At 39.7% G+C, this 15,908-nt stretch overlaps 4 protein-coding genes across 4 annotated transcripts; all 4 read left to right on the top strand.

Annotated features, from left to right (window-relative positions):
• Nucleotides 1-1,141: 1,141 nt before the first annotated feature.
• LOC114523913 (sacsin-like) lies at nt 1,142-6,902 on the top strand. The gene is made up of 3 exons (XM_028544974.1): nt 1,142-1,246; nt 2,330-2,459; nt 3,253-6,902. Exons 2-3 carry the CDS (start codon nt 2,438-2,440, stop codon nt 6,900-6,902), a joined length of 3,672 nt encoding a protein of 1,223 aa, XP_028400775.1. The 5' UTR covers nt 1,142-1,246; nt 2,330-2,437.
• Nucleotides 6,903-9,016: 2,114 nt separating this feature from the next.
• Nucleotides 9,017-9,895, top strand: LOC114523911 (sacsin-like; the record flags this gene model as incomplete). Its single annotated transcript, XM_028544973.1, has 1 exon — nt 9,017-9,895. A coding segment is annotated over exon 1 (879 nt), but the record flags the coding sequence as incomplete, so codon positions are not given.
• A 24-nt stretch (nt 9,896-9,919) lies between these two features.
• LOC114523910 lies at nt 9,920-11,708 on the top strand. Its single transcript, XM_028544972.1, has 2 exons — nt 9,920-11,167; nt 11,459-11,708. Exons 1-2 carry the CDS (start codon nt 10,230-10,232, stop codon nt 11,706-11,708), a joined length of 1,188 nt encoding a protein of 395 aa, XP_028400773.1. The 5' UTR covers nt 9,920-10,229.
• A 3,189-nt stretch (nt 11,709-14,897) lies between these two features.
• LOC114523909 (kelch-like protein diablo) lies at nt 14,898-15,908 on the top strand. The gene has a single exon (XM_028544971.1). It carries the CDS (start codon nt 14,898-14,900, stop codon nt 15,906-15,908), a length of 1,011 nt encoding a protein of 336 aa, XP_028400772.1.

The raw sequence follows: 15,908 nt of genomic DNA, 5'->3' as shown, positions 1-15,908 counted from the left end.
TGACTTGCCGGGAGGCATTTGTCAAAATGCTGCAGCAAGCCGATTTATTGCTTGTTGCAAGATTGTATAGCTACAACTCTTAGCGAAATGCCTTTGAAGAAACTTTATGCGCTAACATGAGACGAATATACTCCAAAACTTATATATATATTATCCGAAACCTCGAACATGATCAACTATCGTATAACTTTCATGCCTAAATATAGCGGCAAATCCATACGTATATTATCAATAAAATACGGTGTACTTCAGAACTCGTGTGCCGTGTGGGTACTTAAAACCCTCGAAAAGCTCTTGAAAATGCTAATTTTAAGGGCACTCAAAGTTTCTTGAAAGACTCTATATCATAAAAAAGGTTTAAAAATGCTTTGGAAATTAGCAAGTATGTACAAACAAAATTAATTTCGTTAATTCTAATGACACAACAAGATCTTTCGACTTTTTCGTTCCATCATGATATTTTACAAGAATAATCATACTTTTCATGACCTAAAGCATCAAGATTTAGGCGTCTTTAGAAATTTTCTATTCAATCCTTAAAAAGCCCCTTTAAGCGGCGCCCACTGCACGAATTCTGAACTTATTTTTGTCTTTGTAATATGTCTTCAGTTTCTTACCTACTGTTGTTTACAATTATGTTTGTCATTATTGACATGAAGAATGTATCTATACAATTTATATTAAACATTTTAACTAGCATTAAGTATGGCTATGTATAAACTAACGTAGACGGCACGGTAACACAATAAGTGCATGAAAATTTAGAAATTAGTAATTAAGTCTAGAAATGCCACAAAGCTAAATAACATGCATTCCTATATGTGCTACTCGCTAACTCTGAAATAAGCAAGGAAACTGAAAGGTCCAGAAATTGATACCAATATAATTACGAAAAGCTATATACTAGAAGACTAGAATAAGAAATTATATTTATGCATAAATTATAAGAGAGCTACGAGGTTTAGCCTTAACTAGAAATCCCCTAATTCAGTTACGCAGTCATCTCAGGGACTTCACGCATGCGCGTAGTGTTTGGCAGTGATGTTACTAATCCAGCATTGTTATTCCAATAAAACCGGAAGTGGTTAAACCGTCGTTGAACACCAAGCAATATATCAACAAAATGTATTTAGATGCATTAACCTGCTCGGAACACTGAATGCATGGAACTGCCACAGAACGCTGTATTCCTATTTGATTTTTAAAACTTGGCCTAAACTAAAGCTTAGACCAGCAAGAATATTAGGTAAGTGAAGAATGTAGTATGAATGTTAAATAAAACTATTAATGATCAGTCATGCATTATTGTAAGCTTCACATATACAAGCTTTATAAAACCGTACCTGTATGCAGCTGCAAGCTTATCAACAGTGTTATAAAGTAAGTACAATACGTTTAGAGTGGATGTTAGCGCTAGTTAGATTTAGTTCGACCTCACGAGTCCTGTGTGTGATGTTGTATTTCTACAAATTCCATGCAAAGAATAAAGCTATTTTGAAATTCGAGACATGAATTAAAACAAGAAGGGCGAATATATGTGTATGTGTAAATTTTCGAGTTCATTGCAAAGTCCTATTTATAAGTCGAACATTTTCACATAATATTGCGTAGTATTGCGCGCTATTCTGCCCTATACGCAGTCTGCCCTATCTCATGAGACTATATATTAGAAACCTTAAGGTCTCAACGGCAGCAACAGCGAAGACGCTATCTAATAATGAGTAAATCAAATATTTGAAATTTTGGAAAGCGTCCCACTGTTTGTCTCTGTGCTGTGCGTCTTGGGTGGAACGCCAACATGGATAGCTTTGACAGGTGCCACATCAAATTCGGTTTAGTAAATGTTCATGAATAATTTTTGTTATCGTGTTTGTCCGTCTGACATCACCCGATGTGATTGCATGGTTGGCGAGGACTTGTAAGTATCAAATTTAACACAGGCTATTTTAGCGTAAATTATTGCAATACTGAATGTGAATGTGTGTGAATGTGAATGTGTATCGTATCCGATGTGATTATTTAAGAATGGAAATAAATAACTACCCAGAAAAGCCAAATAATATATAGATATTATATAACACAGGATGAGAAACACGGGTTACTTCATCGAATTTTATTCACTACAGAACTGTTTCGCGTAAGGGACATTGTGCGACATTGGACTTGCATGGGCCTCAAAAATATTTGGTTTTGCAAGAAAAAAACCTGCAAAAGGAGTCGAAATACGTGTTCATTATTATCTTAAAACATTCTATAGCTAACAGCCATATTAACAACCCTTTACGATGCCGTTTAAGGGGCAATACTTTGTATGTTTTGTAATTTATAGGTTATTGGGAGAATGTGTCATCAGTTTGTGCCAATATTCTGATCGCGGTTGCCTATAAAAAACTTTTATTTTGACTGCTCGCATACTAGATGCAAGAGATTGGTACTAATGGATGTACAATTTGAAGAAGGTATATAGAATTAATATGCTAATTTTAATTTAGCTAGTTTTTTTCCCTGTTAGCTTGCTCTTTTGCTGTTTCAAGTATTGCTTTTTATGGTTGCTATGAACGGTTCAGAGTCACACCACTATCTTTAACTGTTCTGTCGGTGACAACTCAAAAGTAGGAGCAGACATTATAGTCATGCCTATATGATATATAGATGAGTTGTTCTACGTTGTTCTTGTTTTCCGAGTTTGGGTCTGTTTATATTACCCTTCTTGCCAGGACAGACAAGTACCGCAGACAACAAGCACCAAGTAGCGTGAACAAAGCTTTCCAATTTGTTACAATTTTGTCTTGATCTAGTATTTTTTTCTTACAAAGTAATCCATATTTTCTAAACTTAGTTTACACATGTTGTCCGGGTAAACAATTCATAAGTAGAAAACCGGCCTTAAGAAAGATTCCTCATATTTGCATGTTCTAAAAGCGATTGTTTAATCATATACTTGCTATTATTTCATCCCGACAGATGGTGCCTGTCCGCTAGTAGAGCTAATATTTTGCTTGTTTTCTCTCATTTTGTTTTAATTCATTGATAATCGTTTCAGGTCACATCTTACCTTTTTTAGCAAGAATGAATTTTGTATGTCGTCGTGTATTCGTACTTTGACCACTAGCAATTAAATATCCAAATCCTATTGTCATCAATTTTTCTGCTTCAAGGTCTAAGTATTGTGAACTATTCAACTAGCGAGGATAGCAGATTACAAGAAAATTTGTAATTTATGAATGGTACGACTTATGTTTTTTCCAACAGATCTTTTCGAACAAACAGGGCAGTATGAACCAATCACAACTCGAATTCGAACTATACTCCGTGAATACAAAGACGGCGTCGGTATTTTCAAAGAATTGATTCAAAATGCAGATGATGCTGGAGCTACTAAAGTCAAGTTTTTGGTGGACTGGAGACAAGGAGGAACGAGAAGTCTTTTCTCCCCTGGCATGGCTGAATGTCAAGGACCAGCATTGTGGGCCTACAACGATGCTTTGTTCACTGACGATGATTTTGAAAATATCAACAAGCTTGCAGGAGAAACGAAAGTCGAGGATATTTCAAAGATTGGTAGGTTTGGTCTTGGTTTCAACGCCGTCTACCACCTCACAGACGTTCCTAGTTTCATCAGCCGAGAACATTTGATCGTCTTTGATCCAAATACTCACCATTTACAACGACACATTCAGAACAGATCTCGTCCAGGAATTCGTATCAACCTTGTTGAGAAATCAGACTCCTTAACACGTTACCACGATCAGTTTCAGCTGTATAATGGTGTCTTTGGTTGCAACACAACGCAAACAGAAGACTTTTACTATAACGGAACATTATTCCGTTTCCCTTTCCGCACGGCCGCCCAAGCAAGAACCAGTGAAATCATCAAAACCCCATATGATCGAGACAAGATTCAAGCTATTGTTCGTAACCTCTGTGAATGCGCCTCAAATCTCTTGATCTTTTGCCAACATATAAAGGAGGTACAAATCTACGAACTAGATGAATCGAGTCAACCTGGCAAAATACAGTTGGTGCTATCCATAAACAAAGATAACAAACAATCTGCTTGGGAGATGGGGCAACTAGCAGTAAACAAAGTGCCGTTCATTGTGGAGTGTTCAAAGTGGTGGGAACAACGCCGTGAGTCTCCAAGTCCCCCCGTTGAATTTCCATCTGATTGCGAGCTTGTGAACATTGAGATTACACAGGAGCAATCAGAATTGAGTGGTTGTGGTCGTCGACACAGCAGTGATCATACGTGGCTTGTAGTGTCAGCCAGTGGGAAAAACGCTTCTCTTAAAATCGCAAGTTCACCAGAAGGTCGGGCACGTGGTTTCTTGCCCTGTGGTGGAGCAGCATTTGTTGTTCAGAGATCTTGCGAGCATGACTCCAACTCCGATCTTTCTGGGGAACTGTTCTGTTTTCTTCCATTGTCTATTCCTACTGGGCTTCCTGTGCATATCAACGGCTATTTTGCCATCATGTCTAATCGCGTTGAAATTTGGAAACGGTCGATTTTGCCAACCCAACCAATCGAGGTGGAATGGAATGAAGCACTTATGAGAGATGCGTTAGCCAGAGCTTACATCATGCTTCTTGAAAACATGAAAGATTGGATCGGTAAGATTAAGGATTACAAATTTCACAGTCTGTGGCCAAGCAGTGAGACCGTTGATATGAAATCTTGGGAGAAGTTGGTTCAGAAAATTTACCATATATTGTTGGACGCGCAATCCAAGCTTTTTTTCTGCGACGGAATGTGGATGAGTATCAACGATGGCCTAATATTGAGCGATGATTTTACTGGAATCAACGATGAAGCATTGGAGGTATTACGATTAATGAGGAAATCTGTTTTTAATGTTCCCCCTCGTGTTTTACAGACCTTAAAAAAGTTTGATCGATGGCGTATCCTGGAACGACACACTTTGACATTCACCATGTTCATGGAAGCCTTTATCCCCAAAATTAAGACCTTCTCTGCCACCCTACGAGATACCATCGTTTGCTTTGGTTTGGATCGAATCATGAACGATAAAAAATCCTTTCTTTCTTCAGGCACAAAGGAAATTACTCTCTTTAAACAGAATGCCTGTATTTCAGTTTCACAAGAAGGAAAGATCCTCTCGAAACCTTCGGAACTTATCCATCCGTTTGGTCCTGCAGCTGACTTGTTTTCCGTAGAGGATCACCGTTTTCCTGTAGGAGATGAACTTCGTGAAGGTACCAGATTGCATGTTTTGGAAAAACTTGGTATGGTGAAAGACCTGGATTGGGCCAGAATCTACGAAAGAGCTCAATCCGTCGCTAAAACTAGGGATCCCAGACGATGCCGAGAACTAATCGCATACATTAACAAGCGAATAGAACAACTGCCGAAACCAGTTAAATATCGCAGTGTGTTTCATCAGGTTGAGTTTTTGCCAGTGTTGAAAAAACCCGCCGGTCAGTACCTTTTACCTTGGAAAGGATCGTCAGTTTCGGCATTTTCTTCCTCAAGCGATGCTTTCTTACCAAAAGATGCAAAGCTTGTCGGATCTTCCTGTTTAATCATTGATACAACAGACGAAAGTGGTTGTGGAAAGATGAATGCAAAAGTGAAACATTTTTTTGGATTTTCGAGCCGTCTGCCTGAAGACAAGTTTGTAATTCAACAGTTGGACGAAGCGAATAAATTCTGGAGTCAGTTAAATGAAGAGGAAAGACAAAAAGTGGGAAAGAGATCTGCAATTGAATCCATCTGCCTGAGCATTTATAAGTTTTTTAACACCAGAACTCTTAAGGGTGCTGCAAATCTAAGTTTCTTGAGCGAACTACGTAATCGAAAATGGTTGTTTCTCCAGGGCAAGTTTGTAGAAAGCAAGAAAGTGGCTTACGCGTCTGGCGGAAACGGTGCTCCATTTCTATTCACCCTTCCATCCAACTACTCAAAGGAATGTCCAAATCTTTTTGACGCGATGAAAATCAAACGCGCATTTGATGATGGAGATTACATTTTTGCTCTTTCTGAAATGGAAAGCATGAAGCATGGCGGTGCATTGACTATCGATGAGTTACAAACTGCGATTTTTTTTATCACTGAAATAAACGTCAAAAATCCTGCCGTGAAAGATTACATAGGTAAGATTCCACTCCCAGACACTGACAGCATTTTGCGCCCGAGTAAAGATGTTGTAGTAAACCTTAGCTTGTTGCTCGAGGATTCTGGAAATACCCTTAAAGTACACGAAAGGATTCCACCACAAAGAGCACTTGCTCTTGGCGCAAAATCTCTGAAAAATGTTATGTTGAAGAAGTATTCACGTCCTATTGGCTACGGAGAGTCATTCGGGCAACACGAAGAGTTAACTGACCGACTAAAAGGAATTCTGGATGGTTATCCTGCAGATGGAATACTGAAGGAGCTTGTGCAAAACGCCGACGATGCTCAAGCCTCGGAGATACACTTCATACACGATACTCGACTTCTGAAATGTCAAAAGGTCGTGGTTGAAGGAGAAATGTCTGCGGAAGTGCAAGGACCAGCACTTTGTGTCTACAATGACAGACCATTTACAGACAAAGACCTGGAGGGAATTAAGAATCTTGGTATTGGAAGCAAGCGAGATACTCCAGGAATGACAGGAAAATATGGAATTGGTTTCAATTCGGTTTACCATCTTACCGACTGTCCCAGCTTTTTATCCAACGACGACACTCTTGTGTTTCTCGATCCTCATTCCCGATATTTTGATGATGATGATCGTGGCCAAATATTCAAATCCATGGATGCTGAGTTTCGAGATCTCAACTCCGATACACTCAACGGATATCTTCCTGGTAAATTTAATTTAAAAGGCTCTACTATGTTCCGTTTTCCATTAAGAAGAAAAATAATGAATCTAAGATATCCAACGTGGCCCCTGACATGAAAAAACTTTTGCTGAGCTTTCAAAAGGAAGCTCGTAAGTCATTATTGTTTCTCAATAACATTAAGAAGATAACGTTATCAAAGATTGATCTAAGTGAAAGACTGGAGGAAATATTTTGTGTAGAGTCCGTGATCACTCCGGAGGATGAAATGAAGCGTCAAGAACTGGCACGCCAAGTTGGAGATTTTAAGAACATCCCAACCGCGAAAATAGACTGGGAGGGAGTTAATTACAGCATTGTAATTAATGAAAACAAAAAGAAAGTTGAAAAATGGTTAATACAAAGGTGCGTTGGGTCAGTCGTTTCGACCTGTGCTCCTGAAAATAGCAGAAAGATCCCCGATGGTCGTAAATTTGGTCTTCTTCCACGAGGTGGCGTAGCTGCTCGTCTGTGGATTCATCCCTCGTTCGTCCAGAAACGACCAGATCAAGAATTTCGTGGCATTGTATACTGTTTCTTGCCTCTTCCACAGAATTGTACTGATCTTCCTGTTCACGTCAACGGTCATTTTGCGTTGGATAGCACAAGACGAGGACTTTGGACAGACACTGATGGTAAAGGAGAAAAATGTGAATGGAACAACTTCATGAAAGGCTCTGTATTACCACGTGCCTACGCTGATTTGATCATCGAAGCCCGCGATCATCTGTGCGATGATGACAACCAATTCTCACGTTACCACGAGCTGTTCCCTAGAATTTTGAGGGGTTCGCCTTGGGAAACCCTTACTATTGAATTGTATCGTTATCTTGGACAGACAAGAGCCAATGTGCTGCCATTGCTAGTTCTGGGCGAATCAGGAAACGAAGCGACGATAAATTCTGGTGAATTCCTAACGCGCCACACGTCGATTACCGCCACTTCTAGCTTACACCAACCTGTACGTTTTTCCTGCGCTGAATGGATTTCTGCTGACCAGGCATACTTCAGGCGTTCTAATGCAAGGAAAGATTTTTTGTATCTTTTGATCCGAATTGGCCTGCCTGTGTTGATCCACGCGCCTTATCGAATATGCGAAAGCTTTCGTTCAGTTGATGTTCCTTCGCATGAGGTAAATCCAAACAGCGTGATTAGTTTTTTAAGAGGATTTAATTCGACAGGATCTACTTGCAAGATTGGAAAACTTCCGGAAAAGTTGCGAGCCACTGTCATCGAGAGAGTTGCAGACTTGTTGGCGTTAATAGAATATTGTTGCAGGAATGAGAGTTTCAGCAAACAACTAGAAGGATTACCTTTACTTTTAACACAAGATGGCCACCTACGAATGTTTGAATCACGCCAACCTGTATTTCATTCTACATTTGGCGACCTCTTTCCGACAAAGTCGCACTTGTTTATTCATTCTGAAATTTGCCATGAAATTCCATCAGATTCCACCCTATCGGAAGAAAAGATTGTTCACCATTTAACTGAAAAAGATCTCGCAGAATTACTACCACAGGTGTTCACAGAGAAAACCTTATGTGCTATCAAAAAAATCCACAGTGGAAACTCCCTGCCAAAGGAATTTTTCAGAACAGTGGTTTAGGCGATTTTGGGATTTCCTGCAAAATTACACAAATCCTGAGCCTGGGAAGATTTGTCTCGTTAGAATGCTATCAGAATGGCCAATTATTCCAACGTGTGCAAACTTGTGACAATCAAGGATGCGAAGTCTGTTTTGGACATGACAGTTTTAGGCCACGAGTCCTCCCAAAAGAAAACGTTCGCACATTTTTGAGTAATCTGGAATGTCCAGTACTAGACAAAGACATCACGTTTCAGGAAAGAAATTCCGCGTATGCAAGAATGCTAGTGCTATAACTGGTACTTATGTCGCTCATCCCCACAATGTCAGGGATGTCCTTGGCGTGCTCCAACACATGTCGACGAAAAAACAGATCGACATTTCAAAAGTATGCGAAGATAGCATTCTCGAATTCCTTCGGTTTGTGCAAGATAACTACAGAAGGTGGGGAGAATGGGAGAAGTGCAAGGAAATAACAAAGGAATTACCGTTTCATAAAGCAATGGACGGACAGTTCATTAGTTTGATCGGTCCCTATTCTTCCTATGCCCTTGTTCCGTCTGGCGTCCCAACGCAACAGTTAAATGAGCTGCAAAATCGAGCTGAATGTCTTTTTTGAACTCAGACGCATTATTCACCCTGGAGAAACTTTACACCGATCTTGGCGTCAGAGGTGGTCAAAACGTTACCCAGTTTTACGTGAAGTATGTTTTCGAAAACTTCACCATTTTTACGAGGGAAAGTCAAATGAAGCATTTGCAGTACATCAAAGACAGCATTTTCCCGTCACTTCCTCAAGGTGGATCAAATGAAAAAAGCGTGTTTCTAACGAGTTTTAAAAAAACTCCTTGTATTCCTGACGAAAACGGCAAACTGCACGTTGCAGCTGACTTCTTCGACCCATCTAACGAGCTGTTCAAAGTAATGTTTGCAGACGATCTCAAGAAATTTCCTCCGCCACCGTTCGATGATTCAACTTGGTTACAATTATTGCGTGACATTGGATTGCAAGTTGAGGTCACACCCCAGTTGTTTCTCCGATTTTGCGAGACGGTTTCCGAGAAAGGAAAGCGTTTATCCACCATTCAACAAAGCCGCGTACAATCCAAAGAGCTAGTAAAGTGCCTATTTTCGAGCATTGCCTTCGAAGATGAAAAATTTCTCTACGAGGTATCACAAATCAAGTTCGTTGCCGCTGCGAAAGCGGAGGAGAAACTTACCTCAATTCATGAGCAGTATCAGTGTCAACCTAACAACTATACACCGTTTATTGAATTCCGTGATGCAGTGCCGTGGAATCTCAGATTTACATCATGGTCGACTGTTCCTATTCTCCCAGAGTGGGCACATCTAAACGATATAGTCAAACTAAAAAAACTAGGGGTTGCCTGCTCCGGACCGCAATATAACAAAGTAATCGATCATCTGCAAAACATCGTCAGTTCATCTTCTATAGAGTCTGTTGATGGTGATCTGTTGAAAGAAATTACAAAGTTTATTTTATCAGTTTTTGTCTAATGCCACGCAATGCGGCGGTGGCAATCCTGATGACAAATGCAGTTATATTTGCGTGGATATTGGTACTCGACTAAAAGATAGCTCATGCATATATCTGCCGGAGGATAAAACGTTTGTAAGAGCAAAACACCTTGTGGTCAAAGCACCTCATAAATTCCCTTTTCAACCATTTCTCTATCCTGTCCCTGGCGATTTTGGAGAATTACAACATTTTCTCAAAAGGCTTGGCGCAACCGAAAGACCAATACCGTTGCAGATTGCATACTTTTTGAAATCCATTCACGAACAGATCGGAGAAGAGATGCTATCGTGTGAAGACGAGAAAAAAGTCAAGTATGCGATGCGTATAATATTTCATTTGCTACACAAAGGCGGAAGTGCCTTAGGAATCGATGAACTGTATTTACCAAGTCAAGGTAAACTACTGGTCAAATCCAGCGAGATGGTTTGCAATGTTTCACCACGTTTTGCCGAGGTGATCAAGAAACTTCGACGTCCAATTCTTGTGCGATTTGAGGAGTGTGGCTTGAAGAAAGCGGCTGATGGTTATATTGATGCTCTACCGGAGAGTTTAACTCCCCTGAAGTTCGACGAGATACTGCGAGAAGAAGTCGCGCCTGACTGCAAACGTTCTATCTGTCCCGAGGCTCATGATGGTTCTGTATGCAAATTTCAAGAACAATTTCAGAATTTGTTGAAATCGGACGAATTCCAAGCGGGGATAAAACGACTTCTAATGCACGATCGAAAGAATCCTCAAGAGTATGAGAAAAAGATTAAGAAATTACGGGCAGACGTTAGGACAAAGTGCGCAGGATTCGAAACTATAAAAATCCATATCATCCATCGTGATTCAAATGAAGTCTTGGACAGCTTGGAGGATATTTGCTATGCAGTACAGGAAAAAGACGCATGGACATTGTATATGCAACACGAATTTAAAGATGACAGAAGATTGCTTTCAGCTGCTTCTTGTGTCAACAAGATTCTAGGAGATTGTATAAAAAAGGAGATGGGTATTATAGCAATGCTTAGCTGTTCATTACCATGTGAAATTTCAAGTGAGTTAGATAAACTTGATATTACTTACAGTAGTTCCAAAGGTGCTGATAACTTCGATGACTCGGATGAGGAAATCCTTTCCGATTTGGAGATTGATTGTGAGGATGGAGACGGAAACTATGACTCGAAGCGAGGTAATCGTCGTCGTGGCAAGGGTGGCGGTGGTAGACATTCAGGGTAAGATATTTTTGGTTATGTCGACATAGCCACTGCGATAGTAAGTCTTTAGGGGCTGTTTTTAGGGCTGTTTATAAAAGTTTGTTTCTTAAAGTTTATTGCGAAGTTTCATGCATGTCTACGAAAGCACAGCGTATTAACAGAAATGTAACTTAATTTAAGAAATTTAATGAACTAAATTTAACTAAGATTTAGGGGGGAAGTTTCTTTGGGGTAAAGTGAATTAGATCCATTGAGTGCAAATGCGATAACTTTAATTATGAAATTATATTTTGAAATAAACCTTTATAGGAAAGGTGATGATTATCAGGAAGAAGATGATAATTTTTTCCTAAGAGCAACGAGGAAGCGACGCGTTGGTTACGACAATCCAAAAATGATCTGGACGGCGCGAAGTGGTTGCTGCAATCAGGTCCACCTTTTAGTGCCCATGCCTGTTTTCATTGTCATCAGGTGGTGGAGAAATGTCTTAAAGCGATGTTATTTAACCGCTGTGGAGTGTCAGGAGGACTACTTGCATCTCACGAGATCGGGAATTTAGCAAACCATCTCAGGGAGAAAACGGGATTGCTAGACGAGATGATCATGGAGTCGGTGAGGCGATTGGCCAACTATTACTTAAATACTCGTTATCCTAATCGTCAACCGCGTAATATCGTTCCTTTTGAAGCTTTTAGTAAAAATCAAGCGGAGGCTGCCCTAGAGGCAGCTTCGAATATCTATGAATTAGTTTCCAAACATTGGTTGAGGAAGTGAAGAACACGAAAGATAATCTCAAGCCCTTTATTCTTTGTTTTATTATATATCTTGCTAAAATGGATTCGTATTGTAGCATAATACAGTGAAACATGCGATTTGATTGTGAATGCACGTACCAGTACCGGAATACCAGGTTTAATACCTTTCCGGAATTTTTAAAGCATTGTTGTTTCAGCTGTTTTCACTTTAGTATTAACACTTATACATAGGGTGTCTCAAAAAACCCCAAAACTATTGAACTCACCCAAACAATATAATAGCTGGAGTTTGAATGCCCAAGCAATCTGTTGGGACCCACAAGTGTATAAATGTTTGACATAAGCATTTTTAGTATGCATGGTGACACTAAAATTTGTTTGCATCCACACTTTACACATATATGGATAATAATATTTAATTTTACAACTCAAGCATGTTGTGTTTAGCATAAGTTGCGTAAATTCTCACGGACAAAAATTCGCGATCAATTCATTCAAATCAGTTCAACCTGAATGAGTGATTTCAATAGTTTTGTGTTTTTTTGAGACACCTTGTATAACTTTTCTGAACAAGAACGTGACGCAAGACAGCATGATGACTTGCAGCGAGGATTTCGTCACAATAGTAAAACAAGTCGCGACATTGCACACACTCGGGAAGCAGCAAATGCATGATATACGTATATTTTAGTAAATTAATTTTGTTAGTTTAGTGACAATGACATATCTTTGTGAGTTTTGGCGTTCAAATTATATTTCATGTTTAAGATCATTGTTGCAATAGTGATTCAAAATAGTAGCATGAGTTAAGAAACTGCGGTCGAAAGGCCTGGATCGGTGAGAACGCTAACCTGATAACCTTGAACTGCACTCGGTATCTTAATCTGGAACGAGGCCGTGTCTTGGCTCCTGTGCGAGGCAGACTTCAATCCTTAACTAACTCCGGCTTTGAGGTTTAATCGTTATCCTAATGTCAAATTTCCTGGAGGATAATCTTTTTAAAGTATATCTAAAGTAAAATAAAGTATAATGCCGTGAAAATCATTGATAGATTACGCCATGAATCTTAATAACTGCATGTCAATCAGATCTGGTATGTAAATATTATATTGCAATGCTTTGCGGAAGTGCCGAAGTGGAGACTCGAGACTACGTCTACACTGAGTGACTTCAGACACAGTCTCTTTTGAACTAAATACACGCCTTCTGAATCTCTTGCTTGCTCAAAAGCACATATCTGAAACAAAATTGTGGTATTTAACTGTTAACCTTAAGCATAAACCATATATTGCTGGAATGGTGCTTTCAAGAGTTGTAAAGAAGAAAATTCTCGTGTACTTTTGACGACTGAAGTTTCGTGAACGCCAAATGCCCGTTATGTTTGTTGATATTGATACATGGTAGGTCTGAGTGTGACTATGTTTAAAATACTTGATATTCGTGGCACAAATACGTGCTCGTTTCAAACTATGTGAATTAAAGTCTAATATTGAAGAGGGGTTGTAGTATTTCCACAACGATATACTGAAAGGCCTGTTTACATGAGACCGGTTATCTGAAATCTACCGAAGCGTGAGGTTAATTTGAATTTTTATGAAATCAAACAAGCACATACTATTGCGGGAATGACTACAGGCGGTGTTACACTATAGGCTGCTTTCCACTTACGCGTTTTTTATACGCACGTACACGTACGGAAAATTTTAAATGCTTTTAAATTTTTATTATTTAACATCTAGGTCAACTAATGCATACTAAAATATGCAGAAAACTAAGTTCCTTCGATTTATTCACTTGGTTTTTTCAAAGGTAGCATGTACAAGGATTTAGACTTTTACGTGCGTGTACGTGCGTATGAAAAACGCGTAAGTGGAAAACAGCCTTATGCAACTTTCCTTGCAACTTGCAATGCAATTCTACTCCTGAGGCATCTAAAGTTGACAAATACGAACATTTCTCACGATCTACTAACGTTTTCTAAGCATTTCGAACACTCTTTACTAATTAACATACCTCAAAATTATAATTGCATTGCAAGTTGCAAGGAAAATTGCATAGTGTAACAGCGCCTTACATCACTGGCACGATCACTTTATGTACTCATTTCAATAATATCGGCTAAGCGCGATCATGTAAACAGCTCCTTAGCTTTAATAGGGACGGTCACACTATCAATTTACTGTGAATTTCGCCATTAACTGTGATTTTGCATAAGTACTTTAAATATTTTAACGAATTCGCTGAAAAATATCCAAGGCAACTGAGAGATTAACTATGTAAGTTTCCAACAGACGGTGGGCCTAGTAACTATACAAATAGTTGCCTTTTCTGTAGATCTACCTGCGTCGAACAGCAATTATGTCGTCTTCAACTACAACTTGATATTTGATCACCTAAGACACGACAAGCCGGAAACATGGCCAAACAACATGAAATTGCTCATGAATTTGGCTATCCCGACGAACGATTCCAAACTGTGTTAAGCGACAATTTGCATTGCGCTATTTGTTCGTGCGTGTTGAAGGATCCAGTGATGTGCAAGAACGAACACTGTTTTTGTCGAGCATGTATCACGAAGCATCTTGAAAATCACCAAAATTGCCCTTCTTGTAATGAAGAGCTAACTGTCGAGTCACTCGCAGACGCACCGCGTATTGTGAGAAATCTACTGTCGGAAAAGCGAATTAAATGTGATTACTACGAGCGCGGTTGTGAAGAAATCGTTGAGCTTGGAAACTTGGCAAGTCATGTCGCTGTGTGTGGCAAAGCTCCAGTTGTGTGCTTGAATGAAGAATGTTCAAGAGAGATCAACAGAGAGGATCAAACACGACACGAGAGCGAGGAATGCAGATTTCGTGAAGTGAAATGTCGAAATTGTAAAGAGATGGGCTCCATGATGCAGGAAATTGGAACTAGTTTGGGTGGTCTGTGCGAGCAATTTGCGAAATTAAACGAAAACAAGTTTGACAGCGATGGAAAACAAGTTTTCGGAAATGGAGAACAGGTTTGAGAAAAGAGTAAATCAGTTCATTAACCGTGATGGTCCAAAATGTGAGCCTGGACGGCACAAAGGGGCGCCTGATAACATGAAAGCTGGTAGAAGTGATCAAGCTACTGCAGTTGACCCGTTCATTGACTTGAAAGAGGGGAAGAAATACGCGTATATTGTTGCTGGCGGGCAGGGAACACAGAGGTTAATGAATTCTGCAGAGGTTTTTGATAAAACTTCTAATTCTTGGCAGAAATTGCAACCTATGAAAAGCCGCCGTGCTTTTGCAAGTTCGGTGGTCCACAACGATCAAATCCTTGTTGCAGGTGGGGAGACAGAAGATAACGCTTGCATAAGTAGCATTGAACAATTTAGTCGGTTTTGGTCTCATTTTCAAGTTAATATGCCTAAGGCATTGAGGGAGCATCGCTGTGTTATGTTTGACGATAGAATGTTCATCATTGGGGGCTTTGATCCAGAGAAAAAGCAATATTCTGATCTTATCTATGAGGTCCAGCTACGTTTTCCTTTCAATACAAAAATTTTAGCCAAATTGCCAACATCTATACCCGTCCGAAGCTGCGGTGTTGTTCTTGTTGGTGATAAAATTTTGATGTTTGGTGGTTATAACAGAGGTGGTTATGGCATTACCAATAACGTGACGATGTATGATATATCTCAGAACGAGTTTAAAGAGCTTGCGCCATTACCTACCGGCATGAAAGACGTGGCGACCGTCAAGTTTGTAGAAAATGTTGTTCTTGCTGGGGGTTTCTCGGGCAGTGATGTTTTCAGTTATAATGTCGAGACACAAAAATGTGTCAATCTGCCATCCATGAGTTGCAAACGTCTTAATTGTTGTGCAGTTGTTGATGGACAATCAATGGTGGTGATGGGAGGTTGGTGTGGAAAACCTTTAGATTCAGTCGAAGCCTATGACTTTCGGACCTCTGCGTGGAGAAAGCTTCCTTCAATGAAAGAAGCAAGGCATAACTTCATTGCAGAAATTATCTAA

This window comes from Dendronephthya gigantea, unplaced genomic scaffold (assembly GCF_004324835.1).
Source record: "Dendronephthya gigantea isolate DGI-Jeju-01 unplaced genomic scaffold, DenGig_1.0 000029F, whole genome shotgun sequence".
Lineage (NCBI taxonomy): Eukaryota > Metazoa > Cnidaria > Anthozoa > Malacalcyonacea > Nephtheidae > Dendronephthya > Dendronephthya gigantea.
The sequence above is the reverse complement of the archived record's forward strand: the minus strand, read 5'-3'. Positions and strand labels throughout refer to the sequence as shown.